The 24946-nt window shown below is 42.9% G+C and overlaps 1 protein-coding gene across 5 annotated transcripts in view; it reads left to right on the top strand.

Moving 5' to 3' along the window:
- The window catches only part of LOC135556146 (DENN domain-containing protein 1B-like), a 183880-nt gene that overhangs the window by 67891 nt on the left and 91043 nt on the right, over window positions 1–24946 (top strand). For all 5 annotated transcript variants that reach the window (XM_064989094.1, XM_064989093.1, XM_064989095.1 and 2 more), the window contains 2 exons: window positions 19997–20046; window positions 21138–21257. In XM_064989094.1, coding sequence (XP_064845166.1) covers window positions 19997–20046; window positions 21138–21257 — 170 coding nt within the window. The remainder of the gene's footprint in view (window positions 1–19996; window positions 20047–21137; window positions 21258–24946) is intronic.

Below are 24946 nucleotides of genomic sequence, written 5' to 3'. Positions count from 1 at the left end.
CCCGGATCCGGGATCCCATATATAGCCTCAAGCTCATTAGCATAACTCAACGTTAACTATTCATGAAAATCGCAAATGAAATGAAATAAATATATTTGCTCTCAAGCTTAGACTTTTGTTAACAACACTGTCATCTCAGATTTTCAAAATATTCTTTTCAACCATAGCTAAACAAGCATTTGTGTAAGAGTATTGATAGCTAGCATAGCTATAAGCCTAGAATTCAGCCAGCAACATTTTCACAAAAACAAGAAAATCATTCAAATAAAATAATTTACCTTTGAAGAACTTCAGATGTTTTCAATGAGGAGACTCTCAGTTAGATAGCAAATGTTCAGTTGTTCAAAAATATTATTTGTGTAGGACAAATCGCTCCGTTTTGTTCACGTTTGGCTATGAAAAAAAACCTGTATCCAGTTATAGCCTCAAGCTCATTAGCATAACGTAACGTTAACTATTTATGAAAATCGCAAATTAAATGAAATAAATATGCCATCTCTCAAGCTTAGCCTTTTCTTAACAACATTGTCATCTCAGATTTTCAAAATATGCTTTTGAACTATTGCAAAACAAGCATTCCAGAAAAGGATTCAAATAAAATCATTTACCTTTGAAGAACTTCGGATGTTTTCAATGAGGGAGACTCTCAGTTACATAGCAAATGTTCAGTTTTTCCTGAAAGATTCTTTGTGTAGGAGAAATCGCTCCGTTTTGTACATCACGTTTGGGTACCAAAAAAACCCGAAAATGCAGTCATCAAAACGGCAAACTTTTTTCCAAATTAACTCCATAATATCGACTGAAACACGGCAAACGCTGTTTAGAATCAATCCTCAAGATGTTTTTCACATATCTCTTCATTGATATATCGCTTGTGGAAGCCTGCTTTCTTCTCTGAATCCCATGGAAAAATACTTGCAGCTAAGGTTTGCGCACCAATTTCGGCGCAGGACACCGGGCGGACACCTGGTAAATGTGGTCTCTTATGGTCAATCTTCCAATGATATGCCTACAAATATGTCACAATGCTGCAGACACCTTGGGGAAACGATAGATCGGGAAGGCTCATTCCTTGCGCATTCACAGCCATATAAGGAGACAATGAAAAACAGAGCCTCAAAAATCCTGCTCATTTCCTGTTTGAAGTTTCGTCTTGGTTTCGCCTGTAGCATCAGTTCTGGGGCACTCACAGACAATATCTTTGCAGTTCTGGAAACGTCAGAGTGTTTTCTTTCCAAAGCTGTCAATTATATGCATAGTCAAGCATATTTTTGTGACAAAATATTGCGCTTAAAAAGGGGATTTTTTTTTTATCCATTAATGAAATAGCGCCCCTATAGATTCAAGAGGTTAAAGTGCAACTGACAGCATTTTAACAGCATGAAATCTTATTACAATCTGTTCATATACACCCCAGGAAGAATATTTAATTTATTTATCATATTGTCTGACGAGAGCACTGAGATATGGTAATTTTCACATTTTCATAAATTCTTAGAATGTTTGGGAATTACTTATACTAAGGCATTTGTGAAAATTCTACAGCAATATAAGGTTGGAAAGTGGCTCTGCATTTGGACAATTAATAGACATTGCAGTAAATTAACCTCGGACCGTAGTTTATGCAAACTGGTGCGCCATAGCCAATCAGAGGTACAGTAGGCCTATATGCAAACAAGCCATTTGCCACAAGGGCCTGCCATTATTCACTTTGAACTGGACTGTGTGTTTACAGGCAGTTGCAACAGCGCGACTTCAGATCATTAGAATGCATTCAGCAGAAGTCACACAATACACTTGAATGGATTTTAGCAAATATGTAGCTAAATGCCACTGGAGTCCTCATATATTTGGAAACTTTACAGTCCTATTGATCAAACAACCATAAATAGGTAGGTTATGTTTCCCTATATGCACATCGACGAGATCAACGACTAATGCTAGCCAGTGCAATATGAGCTAAAATCTAACGAAGGAACAATCGATAAACCCTCTCAAACTTGTTCAGCTAGTTGGCCGTCAAAATTGCACTGATAAACGATGAGGAATAGCCTGCTTGTTCCTTCTGCAGCTTGCCTGCCAGTGAATGCAGTGTCCCAACAATGCACCCAAGCTTACTGGCTAAAGTTAGCTAGCTTGCTAGCTAGCTACTTCCAGACCCAAAGGTGAGAACACCTCACTGAACGTTTTACTCGCCCTGGCAGAGCTGGGTAGGCCATTTACCTGTTATATTGAGCATTAGTGACGAACTATAATTTTTTTTGCACACGTTTACTGACACAGGCCACATTCAGCGGGTGTTGAGCATATGCAAATTCATCAGTTATTCTGCGTTCTGGCACACTTGGATGAGTGCTCTGAAAACGGAGTAAATAGCTAGCCTGGGTGAATTTGCGAACACGAGATATGCTAACTGGAGAACAGTTGTTCAGCATAGCTAGCTAGCTAGCTAGCAAGGTGATTCACATTTCTTGCTACCTAACCAAATGACACGTGCATCTATAGCTGTGTAGCAACCAGAAATGTATAAGAGGGGAAAAAGTCAGTCACTCGCCCACTCCTCCAATGACATGACGTCCTCCTAGCAGCTAGCTAGTTAATGTTAGGCTCTGTGTTTTAGCTTAATACATAAATATATATGCTAGCATATTAGCCACGTCATGACTGACTTGCTAGTTTGATTGTATTGACGCTCCCAGCCTTCGTTACATTCGTCCATTTTTGTCCAAAATATTGAGTCATTGAAACTGAAACAGTGCATCCTGAATGGAGGCAGCAAACGATGTACCAGGCCAACTGTGATTTACAACCTGATAGCAATATTTTTTTGGACCAAGAAATGTATTGGTGAATTATATTAATCATTATATTAATCATTGAACTACATCTATCAATTCTGCCAACAATGCCGTCGTGTACGTCATGGAATGATGAATCAAATAAAAACTATATTTTATAAAAAGCTCTTATAAAGTTGGTTTTGTAGCAAAAATGGGGAATTTTATATTATTGACTGATATGATTTTCTGTTTTTTTCATGCCAGTCAAAATTGTGGACACCTACTTATTCAAGGGTTTAAAAAAAACATGTTTTTAATGAAATAACACACATGGAATCATGTAGTAACCAAAAACGTGTTAAACAAATCAACATATATTTTACGTTCTTCAAAGTAGCCACCCTTTGCCTTGATGAAAGATAATAGCATTTCAATCGGTCACTCACTCTGAGACCTTGAACTAGAGGGCCAAGGGCCACGGCTTTTGTAGAGCGATAGGTAAAGGTTCTTCGAGGGTGACTATTGTCGATGTGTGAAGAGGGTCCCTGGTTCGAGCACAGGTTGGGGCGAGGAGAGGGACGGAAGCAAGACAGTTACACGGAGATCATCTGTTCACCTACTCTGCGTCTCACAAAGACACTGCGGTTGAAACCAAAAATCTAAAAATGTGTACTCATTAATGTGTACTCATCAGACCAAAGGACAGATTTCCACTGGCCCAAGCAAGTCTCTTCTTCTTATTGGTGTCCTTTTAGTAGTGGTTTCTTTGCAGCAATTCAACCACGAAGGCCTGATTCACGCAGTCTCATCTGAACAGTTGATATTGAGATGTGTCTGTTACTTGAACATTTATTTGGGCTGCAATCTGAGATGCAGATAACTCTAATGATGATGACCTCTGCAGCAGAGGCAACTCTGGGTCTTCCTTTCCTGTGGTGGTCCTCATGAGAGCCAGTTTCATCACAGCGCCTCATGGTTTTTGCAACTTCACTTGAAGAAACTTTCAAAGATCTTGAAATGTTCTGTATTGACTGACCTTCATAGCTTAAAGTAATGATGGACTATCATTTCTCTTTGCTTATTTGAGCTGTTCTTGTCATAATATGGACTTGGTCTTTTACCAAATACGGCCATTTTCTGTATACCACCCCTACCATGTCACAACACAACGGATTGGGTGAAACGCATTTAATTCCACAAATTACATTCCAGTTGACTACCTCATGAAGCTGGTTAAGAGAGTGCCAAGAGTGTTTAAAGCTATCATCAAGGCAAAGGGTCCATGGGTTGGCATGCTTCATCTGTATATTCAGCTATTAATAGGTTACATTTGGTTATGATATGCATTAAAAAGCTGTGTACTATTATTTAGCAATGCAATTTATTAATCTAGATTTGAAAATACGATGCTGCCCCTTTAAGACAAATTTTCCAATAGAGATATCGAAATGGCTACAGTAGTCAAGCCAAAGCAAATGCTAGGTGTATTTTTGTTGCTTTCTTTTTGCAGGCGTAGTATCAACAGTAGCCAGCATATTGCTAGTATGTTCACTATTGAAGGTTTGCTTTTTTAAACCACTTTCCGTAAAATAAACTCTTTAAGTTTATCGATGTCCGCTTCTTTTTGCTTTGGACACAGCTCACGTGTGCTGTGTGAAAGCAGCAACTTCTGTACTGCTTGAGAAGTGGACTCGCGAGAGCGTGGTGGTGCTTGAATGAACGGCCAATCATATTGCTCAGATGCAAAATGCATGTCGGGCCAGTGACTGACGTGTTCCAGTATCCCAACACGATTTCGCTGGCCCCAGTCCAGCAGGGCACTGTTAATGTCGGACCCTGAAAGCAAAATAAATGCGCCACAAAACAATAGGCTTAGTGGATTTCGACTTCCCACATTATATGAGACCAAGGGCGTCGTTAAGGAGGGGGAAAAAATGAATGATTCATGGGCCCCTAAATGTTTAGAGAATTATTTGTTTATCATTTAAAACATGTTAGACCAAAAAAATGTGTGATTAAATCAAGACCTATAACCATAATCAGATCAGGCATCTCTACCCAACCATCCCATTTGAGTAGCCTAGCTATCCAATATAGCTAGCTTGCTAGCTTCAGGTAGCTGCCTACCGTGGACTCACTCGGCTCGGTCAGAGCAGTAATTATTAACACGATGATGATGCGCTACCACTACCAGCTATGGCTAGCTAATTAGCTATTATTATAACTGTTTCCCCCAATATTTGTGTGATATTTGTGAGCTAGCTAGACTAAAATTAAAACCTAACATGTAACCTACTGCATGCTACTACTACTACTGCTGTAGACAAAGATCCCAACGTGTGTTTACTACAAGTCGAAAGAGCAGACCTTGGAGGTGAGGCAGTTGTTTTGCAGCAGCAGCATAACGACCATTTTTAAATCGTAAAGTTAGGCACATGATGACTTAGATACATTCTATTCGATATGTATACTATGAAAAAAAGATTTTCTTCTTTCATTAGTAGACTTTTAGTATGGTAACCTTTTGTAGGAGTGAACATTTACACCTAAAATGTCCTTTGTTTACTCACTTTCTAGTGCCTAGAGAGCCCCAGGTAGGCAGGATCTCAGCAGAAAGCTGTCTGACAGACTCTGATGCAGAGGAGAGCAGGGAGGAGGAAGAGGAGTTAAAGAGTAGCAGTAGTGCCATTGAAGGAGTGACAGAAGAGATTGAACAAGCAAGTAATAAGGGAAAGGAAGAGTATGGACAGATTTTAAGTGAGGAAGATGAGGTTTTAGATGATCCAACACTGTGGCCAGAGAAAGTACAAGACCGTGAAAGATTATCTATTGTTTGCAGACTAGCCAACAGGTGTGGTGATGGGACAGAACTGTATAAAATCATGCCTCCAGACTCCGAAGGCAAGCCATTCCCAAACTATTTACAGTACAGTAAGTCAGCAAACGGGAGAGAAAATGTGCAGAGAGACTGGCTTATCTATAGCAAGAGTGTAAAGGCATTATATTGCATTCCATGTATAATTTTTACTTGTGAGCAAAGTAAACCATCACCCAGTTCTCTGAATGGTAAGGATGGCTATAAGATATAATCAGTGAAATGGCAGAGAATGTCTGACAAACTACCAGAGCATGAGGATGGTGTGTCTCACAAGAACTGTTACTGGAAATGGACAAATCTGTAGCATACCATAACAAAAGCTAGAGGTATAGACAGTCAACTGCAGAAACAAATCCAGTCAGAAATGTATAAAAACAGAGCACTTTTAGAAAGGATTTTGGATGTGATACTGTACTTAGCATCTAGGGATCTGCCATTCCAGGGTAAATCACTCAATCTTGATGATGTTCATAATGGACATTACCTAGGCTTACTGGAACTGTTGACCCGCTATTACGCGAGCACTTACAGTCAGGGACAAAAAGAAAGGAGCGTGACTGACTCTTTACCTCAGCCCTGAGAGACAAAACAGGTTCATAAGAATATGTGGTCAAGGGTTTTGAAAACAGTACTTTATGAAAGAGAAGATGCAATCTATTACTCTGTTATTTTGGATGCAACTCCAGACATTTCCCATACTGAGCTAAATGTATTATTGGGTGAGATATGTACACAAATATAAAGTTCAGGGAACAGGTGAATGGGAAATAATTTAACCTATTCTTGAATTTTAAAGACTTAAAATTTCTGAAATGATTGTGAGTGCATTGGAAGGGCATGGTATTGACATAGCAGATTGCTGCCGTCAAAACTCTGATAATGGTGCAAATATGTCAGGGAAAAGAATCCACTGGCCACATACTCACCTTGTGCCTCCACTTACTCTTAATCTTGTGGGTGTACATGCAGCTCAGTCGTGCCCAGAAGAATCCACCTTTTTTGGCTGTGGGGATCACCTTTACAATCTGTTCAGTGCCAGCCCAGAGTGATGGGCCATTCTCAAGGAAAAGACTGGCTGCTGTCTTGACCGCCTTTCAGACACGAGATGATGTGAGCGTATTGCTGTGGTCTGACCAGTGGCAACTCATTTACCGTCTGAAAAGCTACTTCATGTCTTTCAAGGCGATCTTCCTGCTCACTTTCTGGGTAAAAGTGTTGCAGTGTACTGAGGATAGAAGCCTAATTCTTCAGTCAGGAAGTGTTTCTCTGGATACTGAAGCAGCTCACATTAAGACACTACAGGAAGAAATACAGGCTCTGCATAATCAATGGTGACGCTCTTCTGGCAGAAGCCTCCATGGTGGCAAATGAAATGGGTGGAACTGCTCCGTTTCACAGTGAACAGAGGAGCCGCCAGAAAAAAAGAAAATGTTTCCCTGATGAGACTGAAGATGACATGGCAAATGAACAGAAGTCAGCCTATTGGATTTCGCAACACAGTGTTTTTATGTGGCTCTGGATAGTATAATCACTCATTTGGACACGCGGTTTCACACGATTGCAGCTATATGCGAGGAGTTTTCACCAATACTTTCATTTAGGAAAATGACTGAAAACCAAATTCGTGTATCTTGTCACAAATTGAGAAATAAGTACTCCAAAGATCTCACAGATAGATTTGAAAAGGAAGTGCGACATCTTTCTCCTGCAGAGATCCTAAATGCCATCCACAAGATGCAGCTCCAGAGCATTTTTGGAGAGGTGTGCATTGCACTGCAAATCGTCTGTACAATGCCTGTAACAGTTGCTGGAGGTGAAACGTGCCCTCAGTAAGCTGAAACTTAGAAATAACTATCTGAGATCTACAATGTGCCAAGACTGGTTGAACAGCCTTGCCGTCCTACAACTACAGTTGTAGTTTCACAGATGCTTGTTCTCTGTAGGTACCACATTTATGCTTGCAGTCCACATAGTTCAGGAACATTTATTTTGATTTTGGGTGTGTTATTTAGGCATATATTTAGGAATTATGCATAGGGCAGAAGAGGGTTAGCCTTGTTTATAAGAATTGGTAATACATTCTTTAATCTGAAACATGGATCATTGGTAATTTCTTCATTAAAACTGACTACAATACCCTATATTAAGAAAATAAGTCACCAATTGTGTTGTTATTTATAATAAAGCATCATAAAAATCTCATGACACAAACAGCTTTTGTTAACCTGTTAGGAACCATTAGGACCATTAGGAATCAAAAATGTTTGCAATACTGTTAATATAGGCAAAGGATGAAGGTGGAAACTAGAACCTGCACAATTGTAGTATAGAGCAGCAGAAGCTTATTGTTAGTACATTTAATAACACCTGGTTCAGTTCATTATGTTAATCTGAAACATTTTGATTTCTACGTATGGGACGTGCAGGTTCACTCGCAATAATGGAATGTCCTCCGTGTAAAGAAATTAGACTGCAACCACACATCCTGGAGACGGGACAGACAGCAGGCTGTTTCCCTGTCATCGCTGATTGTGACTGACAGACGCCTATCAAGAGATCGCTAGAAGATGCATGTCGTTAATTCTAGCGGAAGAGGGCTCTGCAGACTTTCTGACTTGTGAATTGAAAAGTGGAAAAAGTAGCCAGCTGAAAATGGGTTTGTAATCGGCTGTATAGCCGTACAGCCGGGCTCTATTGGAAAGCACTGCAATACTCCTATGTTGCAGTTCTGCTGTATAACCACCAGCTTCTATTAGCCTCCATACAGGGTTGGTATTGAATTGCTTTCCAGCTCACAACAGAGAAACAGAGGGTTTCTGATGTCCTTCTATGGAAGATGTGATGCCAGATAAAGAGCAGGGTTGCTCGGGTGACCTGGAAGTCTCCAGTACACCTCATCCATTGTACATCTGTCAATTTTCTGCCAAATGTTTAGGCGCTACTGTCACGATGGCACTTCTCTGCATCTCTTCAATGTATGTATTACAGTCGCGTGGGTGTGCGTGTCCTCTGATAGACCATGTGTTAGTAGCAGCTCCACACCAGAGTTCACAGTGGAGCAGGGCCCGATGGGAGCTGACAGCTTAAAGAGGGAAACCCGCTTAGGCTGCCTCCCTGGCTGAAACACACACACACATACACACGCACACCTCCTGCTACTTAATTAATGTGTGTGTTTGGGGCATATGTAGCGAGAGCCTCTCCTGGCCCACTAGCAGAGCGTCTCGGAAGGAGAGAGACTGTTCCTCAATCACATGGTAATGTATTCTCTGGAGAATCTCTGCATCATAATGCTCTTGTTCTCTCTCTCGCTCTCGCTCTCTCTCTCTCTCGGAGCCATCTGTGATATGAAGAGGGTACATGATAGACAGAGAGGAATGACACTCACCCAAACAAAAAAGAAAAGATGTAAACTAAAAGTAAGGATGTAACTGAATGTCCGCTCTCTCTCCTCTTTCTGCTTGTTGCTTAAGTGTCATCTTTATTCGGCTGGTGATACATTTGGATAATACATCTCTTCCTAAACTTTTTAACATTATGGAGATGGTACAATTGTACCAAAATAATACCAAGTAGCATAATTGTCTCTTTCAACATTTGTTTCGATTTAAAATAACAATAGCTGTGGGCATATTCTTCCCTCTGTTTTAATCCACCTAAAGGTTCACTCTGTCACTGTATAGCCTAAAGGTTGTTGAAGGCAAGACTGATCTCTGTTAGCAGGAGACTGATGTTCTGGCCATCATTTTGTCCTTGGCTCTCTGGCCTCAGCGAAAGGTAGAGGAAGGCTACAGATTGAGGATGTGTTCGAGGTCCAGAGGTTAGCCAAGAAGTGACTACTATTTCCATCACACTCCTCTTCCTTCTTTTTATTGCAGTGGCCATGTGCACCGCACGCATGCACGACGATATGCAGACACACTCACTCACACACACACACACACACACACACACACACACACACACACACACACACACACACACACACACACACACACACACACACACACACACACACACACACACACACACACACACACACACACACACACACACACACACACACCTGTCAGTGGTTCCAGAGGCTAAGGGATCAATATATCACCTTCTCCACTTTCTTAAGAAGTCCCTCAGTAACCCAGCGGCGTTGTTAACCAAAATAACCTTCGCCTCGCTAGACAGAGAGCCAGCCTCTCTCCACCCCAGGGGTCGCTGTGAGAAACCGCTGGAAGAAAAAAAGGAAAAAATATGTGAAATCCTTCCATCCCTCAGCCTGTGCGGTACGGTGCGAGAATGTGAAAATGCAACGCCCTCGTGTCAATTGTAAAGCCCCCCCCTCCCCCTCCCCCCAAACCAGCTCTGTGCCTCGGTCCGGCTCTGAAGGCCGCTCTTATTACCGGCACAGAGCGCAGGTCAGGATGGCAAGCCAGCAGCATACTATTAAAGTGTAATGAAAGGAATCTCTGCAGGCTCTGCCTTGCTTTTCGCAGGCCACACAATCCACAGGATCTGATCTGCTGCAGTTCTCTCTCTCTCTCTCTCTCTCTCTGCCCATTGTTCTCCTCATTCTCTGTTCTATTCCTCATGTTTTACACTTCTAATTCTATCATTAGAACATTGTGTCATTTTAAGAGTTCTGTCTTCAATGTCATTTAGAATACCATGGTATATTCTGTTTTTAATTAATGTATCTGGTGCAGTTGCTGGCCAAGTGAAAATGGTTGGCTTGTTGGTGAAAGCTCACAGTAAACTGTAGACTATATTGGTCAACTTCACCAAGCGAAGAACACTGCTGAGCACCATATCAGTCATAACAATAAAAATGTCCTTTGAGGATGATAAACTATGCTATACGAGTCCTAATCCTATTGGGTTTGTTTTTAGATTTTTTTTCTGGATTCCCTTGAAAGCTAACTAAAATAGTTCAAATCTGATCATAATCCACTGTGCTCTCCCGTAGCATCATGCATTTATCTTTTGAATATTGTAGCTTAAAGTTGCACCCGGGCTGACCCTGCCACTCTGTATCTGAAAGAGTGAATACTAAAGATCTCTTTGTCATGTTAGCTAGAGGCCTGGGTAAAGCAATGCATGCAGGACGGATGGCCAGAGATCGGCTGGGAGACGACCCTAATTGGGGAAAGGGGGCGAGAGGGGGACTGGGAGGACGGGGTGTGAGGGGACGAGAGGGGCTTGGGAAGTTGGTGTTGAGAGAGGGACGGGGAGATGGGATGAGAGGGGGATTTAGAGAGAAAGATGAGTGCAGAGGAGGCAACGTCAGGGTGACGGGAGCGAGAGTGGGACGTGAGGGGGCAGGGGGTGGAGGGTTGGTTGTTGGTGAGGAATGAGATGGGCTGAGGGGACATGTGGGTTCCTGCATTGATCTGTGAGGAACCATGCAGACACTGTCATTGGACTAATGCCATCAGCCATTGCAAACCAGGCGAGTCGATTGCTCTGTGTTCAGAACCGAATCACTGACAGATCAGGGTGGACTGAACCAGAGCCAGCCAGTCACTTTCGATTGAAATCAGATGGGGCTGTTTTTTGTTGTTGACTAGGCCGAGAACCTTAGTTGGCCCACTGACTGGCTGGCTGATTGGTTTGTAGTGCTGAGCAATTATAAAAAATAAAATAAAAGATGATCGGTTTTTGATTTCATTTCGCTTTTTTTTTTTAAACAAATGCAATTATGAAATAATGACAACCATTTTAGATCCCTCAGCCATCACCTGCCTTTTTCCTGACACTGACATTGGGTTGAATGCTGTGATATCACAGAATAAAAGAATGAATAAGAGTCCCATATTGTTATGCCCGTTACTTCTTATCGCTTATTAACCACCATTTATTCTCATTGCTTACTTTTCTTTAATAGAATACTTCAGTTGTGCATATTACGTAGTTTTTATTTGATGAATTTAAGGAATAATGGACCATAATAATAAAGTAATTATCTGTGCAGGCAGTAGCAGCCAGCCAGTCAGAATATTATCTCTCATTGAATAAGTTATCCTATTGGCTAGTGGCTAGCTGGCTGACAAAATCATTTTACTAGGGAAAGGGGGATACCTTGTCAGTTGTACAACTGAATGCATTCAACTGAAATATATCTTCCGCATTTAACCCAACCCCTCTGAATCAGAGAGGTGCTGCCTTAATGGACATCCATGTCTTTGATGCCCGGGGAACAATGGGTTAACTGCCTTGCTCAGGGATAGAATGACAGATTATTACGTTGTTAGCTCGGGGATTCGACCCAGCAACCTTTCGGTTACTGACCCAACGCTCTAACCACTAGGCTACCTGCCGCCACACTAGTTTCTTAAATTAAATAAGGCATCCTTTCAAGACTGCTAATTGGCGAGTACTGCTGTCAATTGGGTAGAGCTACCTCACAAACTGTCTCTATCCCTCTCGTTGTTGTGTATCTTGTGCATTGTCATATGGTCTGTGTGTGTCCGTCTGTGTGTGTCCTCCTCTGTCTGGGGCCAGGAAGAACAGGCACAATGGATTATGGTCATTGTAGTTAATTACCACATGGTTTCCAGGTGTTTGATGCCATACTATATGCTCTGTTCTGGACATTATTATGAACCGTCCTCCCCTCAGCAACCTCCACTGATGTTCTGAAGCACGTAGCGCCTAAAAATTGTCTGTCCTCAGTTGCAACACTCACTACCGAGTTCCAAACTGCCCCTGGAAGGAACCTCAGCATAAGAACTGTTTGTCGGGAGCTTCATGAAGTGGGTTTTTATGGCCAAGCAACCGCACACAAGCCTAAGATCACTATGTGCAATGCCAAGTGTCGGCTGTAGTGGTGTAAAGCTCGCCTCCATTGGGCTCTGGAGCAGTGGAAACACGTTCTTCTGGAGTGATGAATCACGCTTCACCATCTGACAGTCCGACGGACAAATCTGGGTTTGGCGTATGCCAGGACAGCCTACCTGCCCCAATGCATAGTGACAACTGTAAAGTTTGGTGGAGGAGGAATAATGGTCTGGGGCTGTTTTTCACAGTTTGGGCTAGGCCCCTTAGTTCAAGTTAAGAGAGATCTTAACGCTACAGCATACAATTACATTTGAGATAATTCTGTGCTTCCAACTTTGTTGCAACATTTTTGGGAAGGACCTTTCCTGTTTCAGCATGACAATGCCCCTGTGCACAAAGTGAGATCCATACAGAAATGGTTTGTGGAAGAACTTGACTGGCCTGCACAGAGCCCTGACCTCAACCCCATCGAACACCTTTGGGATGTATTGGAATGCCGAATGCGAGCCAGGCCTAATCGCCAGTGCCCGACCTCAGTAATGCTCTTGTGGCTGAATGGAAGCAAGTCCCGCAGCAATGTTCCAACATCTAGTGGAAAAGCCTGAACTAATGCCCTTGATTTTGGAATGAGATGTTTGACAAATAGGTGTCCACATACCTTTGGTCATGTAGTGTAGTGTAGTTCTTGATAACATTTATCTTGTGAATTATTTGATTTCTGTAGAGAAGTGGCAAGTTAACCTCAAAATAAACCCAACTCAATGGAATTCAAGTAACTGATCCGCCGTAAGTTAATTGGTTGTTTAATAGACACAATTTTTTATTTAAAATTGGTTAATCGCTCAGCGCTACCGGTTGGTTACCTGGCTGTATGGCTGTCTGATAGGTTGGCTGTTTGGCTGGCTGGTTGGTTGGTTGAATGACTTGCTGGTTGGTTGGTTGGCTTGCTGGCTGGCTGGCTGGTTGAATGGCTTGCTGGCTGTTTGGCTGGCTGATTTGTTTGTAGAATGGCTGACTGACTGGCTAGCTAGCTGGCTGGGGGAATATAAAGCAGAGCCACAGCTTAAAGACTAAACCCCCAGAGTGGAGCAGCCTGGGGAGAGAAAGAGCGGAGGTGAACTGAGCCGCATCTGCCTCCCTCCTCATCTCCTCTCTCCATCCCTCCCTCGATGACAACTCTCGCTTTCTGTTTCTCTTTTTGTACATTCTGTCTCTCGATTCCCTTCCTCTTTATCCAATTCCCTTTTTCTCAATTTTTTTTTTCTCTCTCTCTCTCTCTCTCTCTCTCTCTCTCTCATTTTCTCACTCACTCTCTCCTTCACTTGTCATTCCTTTATTTCCCATGGCACGAAGAAGTGACTATTGGGTTGTTAAGTTAACACCCAAAATGAAACACCAAGGCCCTGGCTGGGTAGCATTTAACCAGTTGGTTGTAGCGAGTTAGTACCACAAGTTCTTCCCACTAGCTGCTATACTATCTGGACTGGCTTGTAGACCTCTCTGTTCTGGTATAGTCTTAGTGCATCATCTATGGTTTGGAAGGACATCAGCTCCTACAAGAGCAGCAAGTATATTGGTATCGTCTTGCAAGGGGAATTTGAATTTACGTTCTGTCTTTTACCTAGTAGTCTACTTAATCATTGTGTTTGAACAGTATGATTACTCAGTATTTTTCATTGTCGTTGCGGACTTAGATTAGTTTCAGGGCTATTTGTGTATCAGTCTTGCCAATTTGTGGGTGTGTTTTATTGTAGGGGGTGTTTTCTTTACTTCTGCCAAGCAGTCAGTGTGGGGAGTAGTCTTTCACCTCTGCTAGGAAATTAGTGCTAATACTTTAGTCTCCCCTGTTTTTTCAGTGGCAGTATTATCAAGCAGTGTTGTCGCCGAAACAAAGACGTTCTGCCAAGTTATTTGAGGAAGTTAAGAGAGGAAGGCTCCACACCGCTCTCTGACTTGAGAATCTTACCTAGTTATTTTCCGATGATCTCATTTTGCTCTTTTGTAGCTTTGGCAAGTATGTGTGTGTTTCCCATCCCAGTTTGTTCCTCTCTCTTTGTAGGTTTTACAGACACACCCCATCCTATGGCTGCAACCCGTCTAATTTAGTGTACCTGACGCGCACAACCCATGCGGAATTGCTAGTCTGCAGTTAATAAGGCTGAGTGAATCTCAGCATGTATTGCTTTTCATTCCCTACACCTTTTGGCCCTGACTGAGATCTGTATTAACCCAGAGGAACACTGCTACTCCAGCTGCTCTCTCGTCATCTGACTATGTGTTCTGTCATAGTCCCCGAGAGCATGTGGTTGTCAGGGTGGTGGCACAAGGCTACTAATTTCTCTGAAGTGGATACCCTCCCCACTCACCTGTCTATCTCCTCAATTGAATTCCACGCAGTCACTTTCACCTGTCCACTCCAGCTTAACACGATTATTTATTGTACACCAGGTGTCGTTTGAGAGTTATTCAATGAGCTCGACACCTTGATAAGCTCATTTCAAGACGATGGATCACGACTTTAACTTCCTGACGCCTGACTTCAGTTCATTTCTTTTCACCACTTTCTTATGTTGACCTCACCCTTTCCCAGTCACAAGGCAGGCAATATGCTTGACCTCATCTTCACCGGAGGCTGTTCGCTATCTAATCTCACTGCAACCCCCTTCCATGTCTCTGATCACTACTTTGTTTCCCTTTCTCTCTTTCTCACCTCCAACCCCACCCACTCAGCCCCTACCCAGATGGTTATGTGCCGCTGCAATCTTCACCCTCTCTCCTGCTACTCTCTCCTCTTCTATCCTATCCTCTCTTCCTTCGGATAAATTCTTCTCCCTTCTATCTACTGATTCTGCCTCTTTGACCCTACTCTCCTCGCTTTCCACATCCTATGCTTCGCACCTTTCCGGCCGGCCGGCTCGGCCCTCCCCTCCTTCTTCGTGGCTGAGTGACTCATTCCGGGCTTACAGATTGTCTACGGCAGCTGAGTGAAAATTGAGGGGAGGTCCTCCGGGAGTTTAGTTATCGTCCTTTCAGTCCATCCTCTGTATCTGCTGCTAAAGCCACTTTCTGTCACTCTAAATTTCAAGCTTCTACCTATAACCCTAGGACACTCTTTTCCACCTTCTCCTCCTTCCTTAATCCTCCACTCCTCCCTCCCTCTCTGTTGACAACTTTTTCAACCACTTTGTCGTCTAAAGAAGGTTGACGACATCCGCTCCTTATTCACTCAGCCTATTGAGTACACTGGTCCCACTCACACAGAACTACCCTACGCCTTGACTTCTTTCTCCCCGCTCTCTTCAGATGAAATCCTGCGACTACTGAGGTCCAGCCGCTTGACAAACCTTCCCGCTCAACCCAATCCCCTCCTCCCGCCTCTAGACTATCTCTGGAGGCCTTCTCCCATTCCTCCCTTCCTTCATCAACTCATCAAAAATGACATACCTGTATCTCTTCTTTCTTTTATTTCCAAAATACTTGAGCGTGCTCTGGTCAAACTGTCTCGCCATCGCTCTCAGAACGATGTTCTTGACCATAACCAGGTCAAGGCGGCTCACTCAACCGAGACTGCTCTCCTCAGTGTCAGGAGGCTCGCCGTACTGACGCAGCTGACTCTCTCGCTCCTCTTTTCATATCCTCCTTAAACTATCTGCTGCCTTCGATGCCATGAACCATCAGATCTTCTCAGGGCTGGGCGTCTGAGGCTCTGCACACTCTTGGATTGCATCCTACGTGGAGATGATCTGTGTCTGTACCACGTACTCTCACTACTGGTGTCTCCCAGGGCTCAGTTCTAGGCCCTCACCTCTTCTCTCCGTACACCAAGTCACTTGGCTCTTGTCATATCCTCACATGTTCTCTCCTATCATTGCTGTGCGGATGACACTCAACTACTTTTTCTCCTTCTCCCCTTCTGACACCCAGGTGGCGACATGCATCTCTGTGTGCCTGGCAGACATCCCAGCTTGGATGTTGGCCCACTGTCTCAAGCTCAACCTTGACAAAATGGAGCTGCTCTTCCTTCCGGGGAAGGCCTGCCAAAGGCAAGACCTTTGCATCATGGTTGACAACTCCACAGTGTCCTCTTCCCAGAGTGCAAAGAACCTTGGCGTGACCCTGGACAGCACTCTGTCATTCCCTGCTCCTGCAGGTTCATGCTCTACAACATCCATAGAGTACGATTATTCCTCACACAGGAAGTGGCTCCAGGTCCTTATCCAGACACTTGTCATCTCCCTCTCTAGTCTACTGCAACTCTCTGTTGGCTGGGCTCCCTGCTTGTGGCATCAAACCCCTGTAATTTATTCAGAATTCCGCAACCCACTTGGTGTTCAAACTTTCTAAGTTTTCCCATGTCACCCCGCTTCTCCGCACACTCCACTGGCTTCCAGTCAAAGCTTGCATCATCTTCAAGACCCTAGTGCTTGCCTACGTCGATGTGAAGGTGTTTAATCCTAGGGTCCTGAGTATAGTGATGAGCTTTGAGGGCAGTATGGTGTTGAACGCTGAGCTGTAGTCAAGCACTTAATGGCTACAGATGTGAGTGCTATGAGTCAGTAGTCATTTAAGCAGGTTAACTTGGGCCTCTTGGGCACAGGGACTATGATGGTCTGCTTGAAACATGTAGGTATTACAGACTCGGTCAGGGAGAGGTTGAAAATGTCAGTGAAGACACTTGCCAGTTGGTCAGCTCATGTTCTGAGTACACGTCCTGTTATTCTGGCCTTGTGAATGTTGTTTAAAGTTCTTACTTACATTGGCTACAGAGAGCATGATAACACAGTTGTCCGGAACATCTGGTGCTCTCATGCATGCTTCAGTATTGCTTACCTCAAAGCGCGCATAGAAGTAATTTAGCTTGTCTGGTAGACTCGTGTCACTGGGCAGCTCGTGGCTGAGCTTCCCTTTGTAATCCGTAGTCGTTTGCAAGCCCTGGCACATCCAATGAGCATCAATGTAGTAGGATTCAATCTCAGTCCTGTATTTACGCTTTGCCTGTTGTATTGTTCATCCCAGGGCATGGCATGATTTCTTATAAGCGCCTGGATTAGTGTCTCGCTCCTTGAAAGCGACAGCTCTAGTCTTTAGCTCAGTGTAGATGTTGCCTGTCATCCATGGCTTCTTGTTGGGATATGTACGTACGTTGTAGGGATGATGTGGTATATTCCTCAAAGCTATCGGATGAATCCCGGAACATATTCCATGATTCCTAAGGGGAAGTGGTGTTGTCATGCCCTTTTTATGACTGTGTTGGTGTGTTTGGACCATGATAGTTCCTTAGTGACGTGGACACAGAGGAACTCAAAGCTCGCGATCCGCTCCTATACAGCCCTGCACTTGACACGATAGTGATGTGTTGTTGACTCACCTAACTATCTTAAGATGAATGCACTAATTGGAAGTCACTCTGGATAAGAGTGTCTGCTAAATTACTAAAATGCTAAATGTTATAAACAGTGGTCCACTCCACAGTACACAGTGGGTTCCCTCTCCCAACACTGAGCTGGGTTTATGGGCTATCAGCCCCAGCCTGTTGAGAAGGATCTGCCCTCAGAGAGCTGTTGGTGACCCATTGGTGATCCGTCCATTGGTGGTCCATAGACAACAGAACAAAGTGGGCTCCATGTTAGCACCATGGGGAAGAACAGGCCGAGGCAGAGACAGGCCAGTGTGGAAGGGAAGACCTGCCTGCTGTAGCTATGTTGGGAAGTGTTGTAAAGGCTATGCATAGGCAGAAACAGAGGCAGGCCCTGAACTGTGCTGTAGTTAGCTGTGATGCCAGACCTCCGCTAGGGGAGCTGAGTGTGCTGTCTCACTGAGTGATACCCCTGTCTCTACCTCCGATAAATAATGCAGCCTCTACACGCACACACACACACACACACACACACACACACACACACACACACACACACACACACACACACCTTCAGTGCTACAAATGTATTAGCTGCTTTATATTCTTTTGTCTTGGGAAAACGGTTCGCAAGGGGGAGGAGGGGAGAGGAAGTAGTGTACAACAGAATAACAACAACAACAGTGGCAACATCCCTCCCCCCCAGTCTTGGATCCCCCTGGTATACTGGAGGTCCCACACATCACCTGGAGGAATGGAGGAGGAGGAGGGGGGGTGATGCTTGTTGGAGAAGGAAGGGAGAGAGAGATGGTGTTGGAATGTTGTGTACATTGAGAGAGATGGCCATCTGTTTTTCTGTATATATGCCTACATCACACACTTTTGTTGTATCTGTGGTCTTGTCGGTCTCCATGGCTCAGGGACTGTCACTTTTTCCTGTCAACACATGTGGGCGGGGCTATGGCCGTTACGGAATCCGGCAACCCATACGTTTTTATTTGAAGAGAGATGGAGTATGTGTGTTTTCTGTGTGCCATATGTACAACACTAAGCTAGGCTCTCCGAAACATATTGGTGTTCCAACATGGCTGTTAATAATAGTAGTGAGTCCATACGGCGGTGGCGGCTCAGACGTGTGTGACAGTTTTATAGCCACACAGCCTTCCTACACACTGATACGCCACACACACACACACACACACACACACACACACACACACACACACACACACACACACACACACACACACACACACACACACACACACACACACTACCCCCACCCTCATATCTCTGTTCCTTGTTGCCTGTGGTTATGGTGGCAGGCAGCTTTGTCTAGTGATCGGGGGGGATCAGTGGTTGTTCCCCATGGCTAGGCTGCTGTGCCAGACAGACACACAGACCCAGGACCAACCTCAGTCAGACAGAAGTGGTGGCTGGCTCAGCTAACCCATATGGTGCTCTGCTCTACTCCTGTCCCCCAATTACTCCCCCCCCCCCACAGGGGAGGTGTTGGGAGATAAAGCCCTTAAGGCTCTACCCCCCCCCCCCCCCCCTGCCCGTTCCATACCCCCAGAGCTGCTTAGCCTATTGTCACAGCAATCTGCCACCACCTATAGGTCTTTCTCTCTTCTCTCCTCCATCCCTCTATCCCTGCCTCCCTCCCTCCCTAACTCCTTCCATGCCTCCCTCCCTCTTTCACATCCTTCACCCGTGATAATCGATGTACTGTAAGTAATCGTAGCTAATTATTTAAGCTATGGGTCTGGACCTATAGAAAGGAAAACCTTTTCCCTGATTCTCTCAACTGAAACACTTATCAGCTCTGGGGATTAAGTTGTTTCTGTTGTATTTAGGTTATTTAGCCTAATTGAATTATTTAATGAGATGCTTTTAATGAGCTCACTATCAGACTTTGAATTAGTCTTTGTTCAACAAGTAATGTTATTGATTAAATATATTTGATTAGGCTAAACTTACAGGGTTGTGTATGAACACAAAAATACATTAATTTATGAATAATAAACATTATATAAGTAGCGTTCTTACTATGCATTGAGTAATCCATAGTTTTTAAACATGTATAAGTAGCATTATTTAAACCTCTATACTGGCTTGTTACTGAAGTGTGACTGTTGATTTTGTCATTGGTTTGTTGTTTATGTTATGCCAGTGTTGTCTAATCAGTGGCTGTGTTATTCTGGTTCTCAGGAGTTTCTCCAGACGATACCCAAGTTCTGCTTCCCCTTCGATGTGGAGAGGTAAGGAATAGGATTCCTTCCCCCTGCTCCCCTGTTAATAGTCCTGTACTCTACCCTACCAACACAGGGACACACACACACTAATATGTTTTAGTAACAGGAGAGCTGTGTGTGTATGCTGTGGAGCGATGGCGTGTGGAGTCTGTTGTTAACAGCTGGTGGTGTAGTTGAAGCCAAAAGCCTCTCTTAGTCTCCTAAACACCAAGCCAGTCTGCTCCCTGCTCCCTGCCCAACCCATGCCAAGCCATTTGATCTCACTCCCACCACGGTGTGGGTGTGCTATTTTGTGTGTGTGTGTGTGTGTGTGTGTGTGTGTGTGTGTGTGTGTGTGTGTGTGTGTGTGTGTGTGTGTGTGTGTGTGTGTGTGTGTGTGTACCCGCATGTGCTTTTGTATGCATTTGTGTCTGTCTGCATATATGTGTATGTCTCGCTTGTATCATGTGTTTATCTTTGATTGAATAACTATATCTCTAGATTTGGTACCAGTCCGATTTGAAAAGCAGCCCTCTGTAGAGGATTCTGCTCTTATTTTGTAGCCTGGAAAATGACATTGGAAAAGTGCCATTGTATAGTTAGGAGGTAGGGGGTGGGGGTTGGGATTTCCTGAGCTGTGCTGTTCTCTACGCGAGCTTTACTGCTGCCATCTAGTGATGGAACTTCATAAGAAACGCACATGCCCAACTCACACACACTCAACAGGCAGGGACTGTAGCCAGAATCATATCGAAAAAGTTTAGAGGTGAGATCGAGGGACTTCGACTTAGCGTTGGGGGAGTAGTTACTCTTCCCAATTTAAAAAAATACTGTATCTTTATAATGCTATAATACGTTTGTCTTTGCTTTCCTCTGATGTGATAATGTGGTAATAAGGAGTTTCTCATTTTCTATTTAACTGAAACCATTACATTACTTTCACTGGTCTGATTGTCATGATTCCCTGGACTGAAATGTTCCCATGTGTGCTTGTGAAGTAATGATTTGTTATTTCTGTTCCATATGTGACTGTGTGGTCATACTGTATTTCTTGAGGTAATTGGTCGAGTGTTAATGGTGTGTTCTCTCTCTACCGTACGTGTGTGTGCGTTTCCCAGGGTTTCCCAGAGTCAGGTGGGCCAGAACTTTACCTTTGTGCTGACGGACATCGAGAGCAAGCAGAGATTTGGCTTCTGCAGACTCACTTCCGGCTGCCGTGTCTGCATCTGTCTGCTCAGGTACGACACACTCACACATATTTAGTAGACTTTGATCTCGAGTACATTTAAGTAAGGAAGCTTATTCTTTAGTACCCTCAAACTCAACTCTGGACCTCGAAGCCAGTTCCACTGCGTTTTTTTTTCCATTGTTCCCCTCTAATCTGTGACTGATTTTAGACCTGGGACACCAGGTGTGTGCAATTAATTATCAGGTAGAACAAAAAATCAGCAGGCTCCAGACCTCATAGGGTAAGAGTTGAATAGCCCTGTTTTATCAATTGACCGATTGCATCAATCAGTTAGTCATTCATATTTTTTTTTCTGAAAAGGATTTTGTCACAATTACATTTTTCATGAGGAAAGACATCTATATTATTGACATGTTACTTATTCATAAATACCAACTGTTTGTAATATCCTCACGTCAGTCACATGCAGATTACATTTCTTAATTGATTGTAGAGAGAGTGGGGTTCTCTTTTGGAAGCAGTGTGAATCAGAGTGTTACCCTCTTCAATTTCTTCATGCCCAGTTACAGAAAAATTCTAAACTCCTGAATTCCATATTAGTTTGGTCCTTATATCTATTATTAATTTAGTTAATTTATTTAACCCGGAGTCAATTAGGAAAAACCTATCATTTACTATGACAACTATGAAGAATTATTTTAATAGTAAATTGTAATTTCAACTCCCTCTCGAGATATCGTTTAACACAGCCTGGATTTATCTCAAATGTGATGTCATCTTTTATTATTAATGCACAGAAAGACATTTTAGTAAAAATTATTTGATAGGGCCTTAGAAACTTTTATATTTTATATTAACAATTTAAATAACAAACGTTTCATTATTAAAACAATATAGTTGAACAAACCACAGAATTAATGGGAATTTGCACAGTCCAAAAACAATAATGAAAAAACATTATCGAAAAAAACGAATTTCTCATATGCTAAACTAAATGCAGTAATTGCCTAAGTGTCGTGAGGTAGTGTGTGTTGTGTGGATATTGACTGGCAGCCGCAGGGTTTATCTTGTTCTTGATGAGCTGCTGTCGAGATGAGCTGCCCCCCACCTCCGCCCTCGCCCCCCCCTCCCTCCACACACACCCGCCCATCCCGGCCAGCCACCACCATGCCCTTTGTTTTCCTTTTTCTTTTTTGTCTCTCTCCTCGTTATTCGGCTACAGGCACAGAAGCAAGGCAAAGGAAGCCGCTTTGCCCATAATTATGCATGAAGCCTCGCTGCCAATTAGCAGAGACTCCCCTGTCCCCCTCTCTGAGTCCCACATGCTAATTCATTTGACATATGATGTATAAAATTCATTATGCATTCTGAACAGTTTGCATGGCTTGCTTCATTCATAATAAGAAATGTATAGAAAGAAAACAATTATTCTGTGAGTGTGTTTTAAAGACTTCAGTTTGTTTTTGCTGCCTCCTTTTTTTGCCTCGTAAATAGACCCACTGTGTGGCGAAAAAAGGTTAGTGAAAATAGTTGTGATTACAAAGACATGCATATTTTAGATACCTCATGGTTTAGAAATGTGAAATATGTACAAATAGAATGTTTGCATCAATGACAGAGATGGCAGAATTGGTTCCAAGTTTATTTATTTTTAACCTTTGTTTTTCAGTTTTCTTATATATATATATATATATATATATATATATATAAGAATATATACATATTAGTAATACAAAGTGGAATTAATATTTTTTTTTGCCCAGTTTGCTTTATTTGAGAAATGCAGAAATGGAAGGAAGTTGGGAATTCTTAGATAAGCAATCCAAGTTGTGATCATATTGAATAATCCTTTTAAATCTACAGTATGTAGTGATCAAATGAGACAGAGACATTGCCTTCACAAAGTATTCACACCCCTTGACTTAAAAAAAAAAAAGTTAAATGTGACAGCCTGCCTTAAAAATGGTATGAATTGAGATGTGTTTTGTCGTTGGCCTACACACAATACCTCATCATGTGAAAGTGAAATTATATTTCTCTATATTTTTACAACTGAATTAAAAATAAAAAGCTGAAATGCCTCAAGTATTCAAAGTAAACATTTACTTAAAAAAGTCACATAATAAGTTGCAAAGACTCAGTTTGAGTTGCAATAATAGTGTTTAACATGATGTTTTATTGGCTACCTCATCTCTTTACTCCACACACATAATTATCTGTAAGGTCGGTCAGTCGAACAGTGAATTTCAAACACAGATTCAACCACAAAGACTCGGAAGGTTTTCCAATGCCTCACAAAGAAAGGGCACCTATTGGTAGATGTGTAAAAAACAACAACTTAAAAAGCAGACATTGAATAGCCCTTTGAGGATGGTAAAGTTATTAATTACACTTTGGATGGTGTAATAATACACCCAGTCGCTACAAAGATACAGGTGTCCTACCTGAGTTGCTGGAGAGGAAGATTTCGGGGATTTCACCATGAGGACAATGGTGACTTCAAAACAGTTACAAAGTTTTCTCCTATCACAGCAATTCAACTGAGGATGGATCAACAAGATTGTAGTTACTCCCCAATACTAACCTTATTGATAGAGTGAAAAGACAGAAACCTGCACAGAATTAAAATATTCCAAAACATGCATCCTGTTTACATTAAGGTGTTAAAGTAAAACTGCAAAATAACGTGGCAAACTTTGTCCCGAATACAAAGTGTTAGGTTTGGGAAAATCCAACACAACAAACACATCACTGAGTACCACTCTTCATATTTTCAATCATGGTGGTGGCTACATCATGTTATACTAGTCAACGGCAAGGACTAGGGGGGTTTAAAAAACAAACAAAAAACGGAATAGAGCTAAGTACAGGCAACATCCTATAGGAAAACCTGGGTTAGTCTTCTTTCCAACAGACACTGGGAGACAAATTCACCTTTCAGCAGGACAATAACCTAAAACACAAGTCCAAATATGCGCTGCAGTTTCTTACCAAGATGACATTGAATGTTCCTGAGTGGCCTATGGCAAGACTTGGACATGGCTTTACAACAATGATCAACAACCAACTTAACAAAGCTTGAAGAATAAAAAACAAATTGCCAACATTGTACAATCCAGGTGTGCAAAGCTATTAGAGACTTACCCATCATCACTGCCAAAGATGATTCTAACATGTATTGACTTAGTGTGTTGAATACTTATCGAATCAAGATATATTAGTATATTAGTGTTTTATATTTATACATATATATGATAATATATATATATATATAAAACACACACACACACACAGTTGAAGTCGGAAGTTTACATACACTTAGGTTGGAGTCATTAAAACTTGTTTTTCCTCTGTCGCAGCCGGCCGCGACTGGGGTACCCATGGGGCGGCGCACAGTTGGCCCAGCGTCGTCTGGGTTAGGGAGGGTTTGGCCGGCAGGGCTATCCTTGTCTCATTGCTCACTAGCGACTTTTGTGGCGGGTCAGGCGCAGTGCACGCTGACACGGTCGCCAGGTGTACGGTGTTTCCTCCGACACATTGGTGCGGCTGGCTTCCGGGTTGGATGGGCATTGTGTCAAGAAGCAGTGCGGCTTGGTTGGGTTGTGTTTCTGAGGACGCATGGCTCTCGACCTTTGCCTCTCCCAAGTCCGTACAGGAGTTGCAGCGACGAGACAAGACTGTAACTACTACCAATTCGATACCATGAAATTGGGGAGAAAATGGGATGAGAAATACAAT

The sequence above is a fragment of the Oncorhynchus masou genome, chromosome 15, assembly GCF_036934945.1.
Source record: "Oncorhynchus masou masou isolate Uvic2021 chromosome 15, UVic_Omas_1.1, whole genome shotgun sequence".
Lineage (NCBI taxonomy): Eukaryota > Metazoa > Chordata > Actinopteri > Salmoniformes > Salmonidae > Oncorhynchus > Oncorhynchus masou.
The sequence above is the reverse complement of the archived record's forward strand: the minus strand, read 5'-3'. Positions and strand labels throughout refer to the sequence as shown.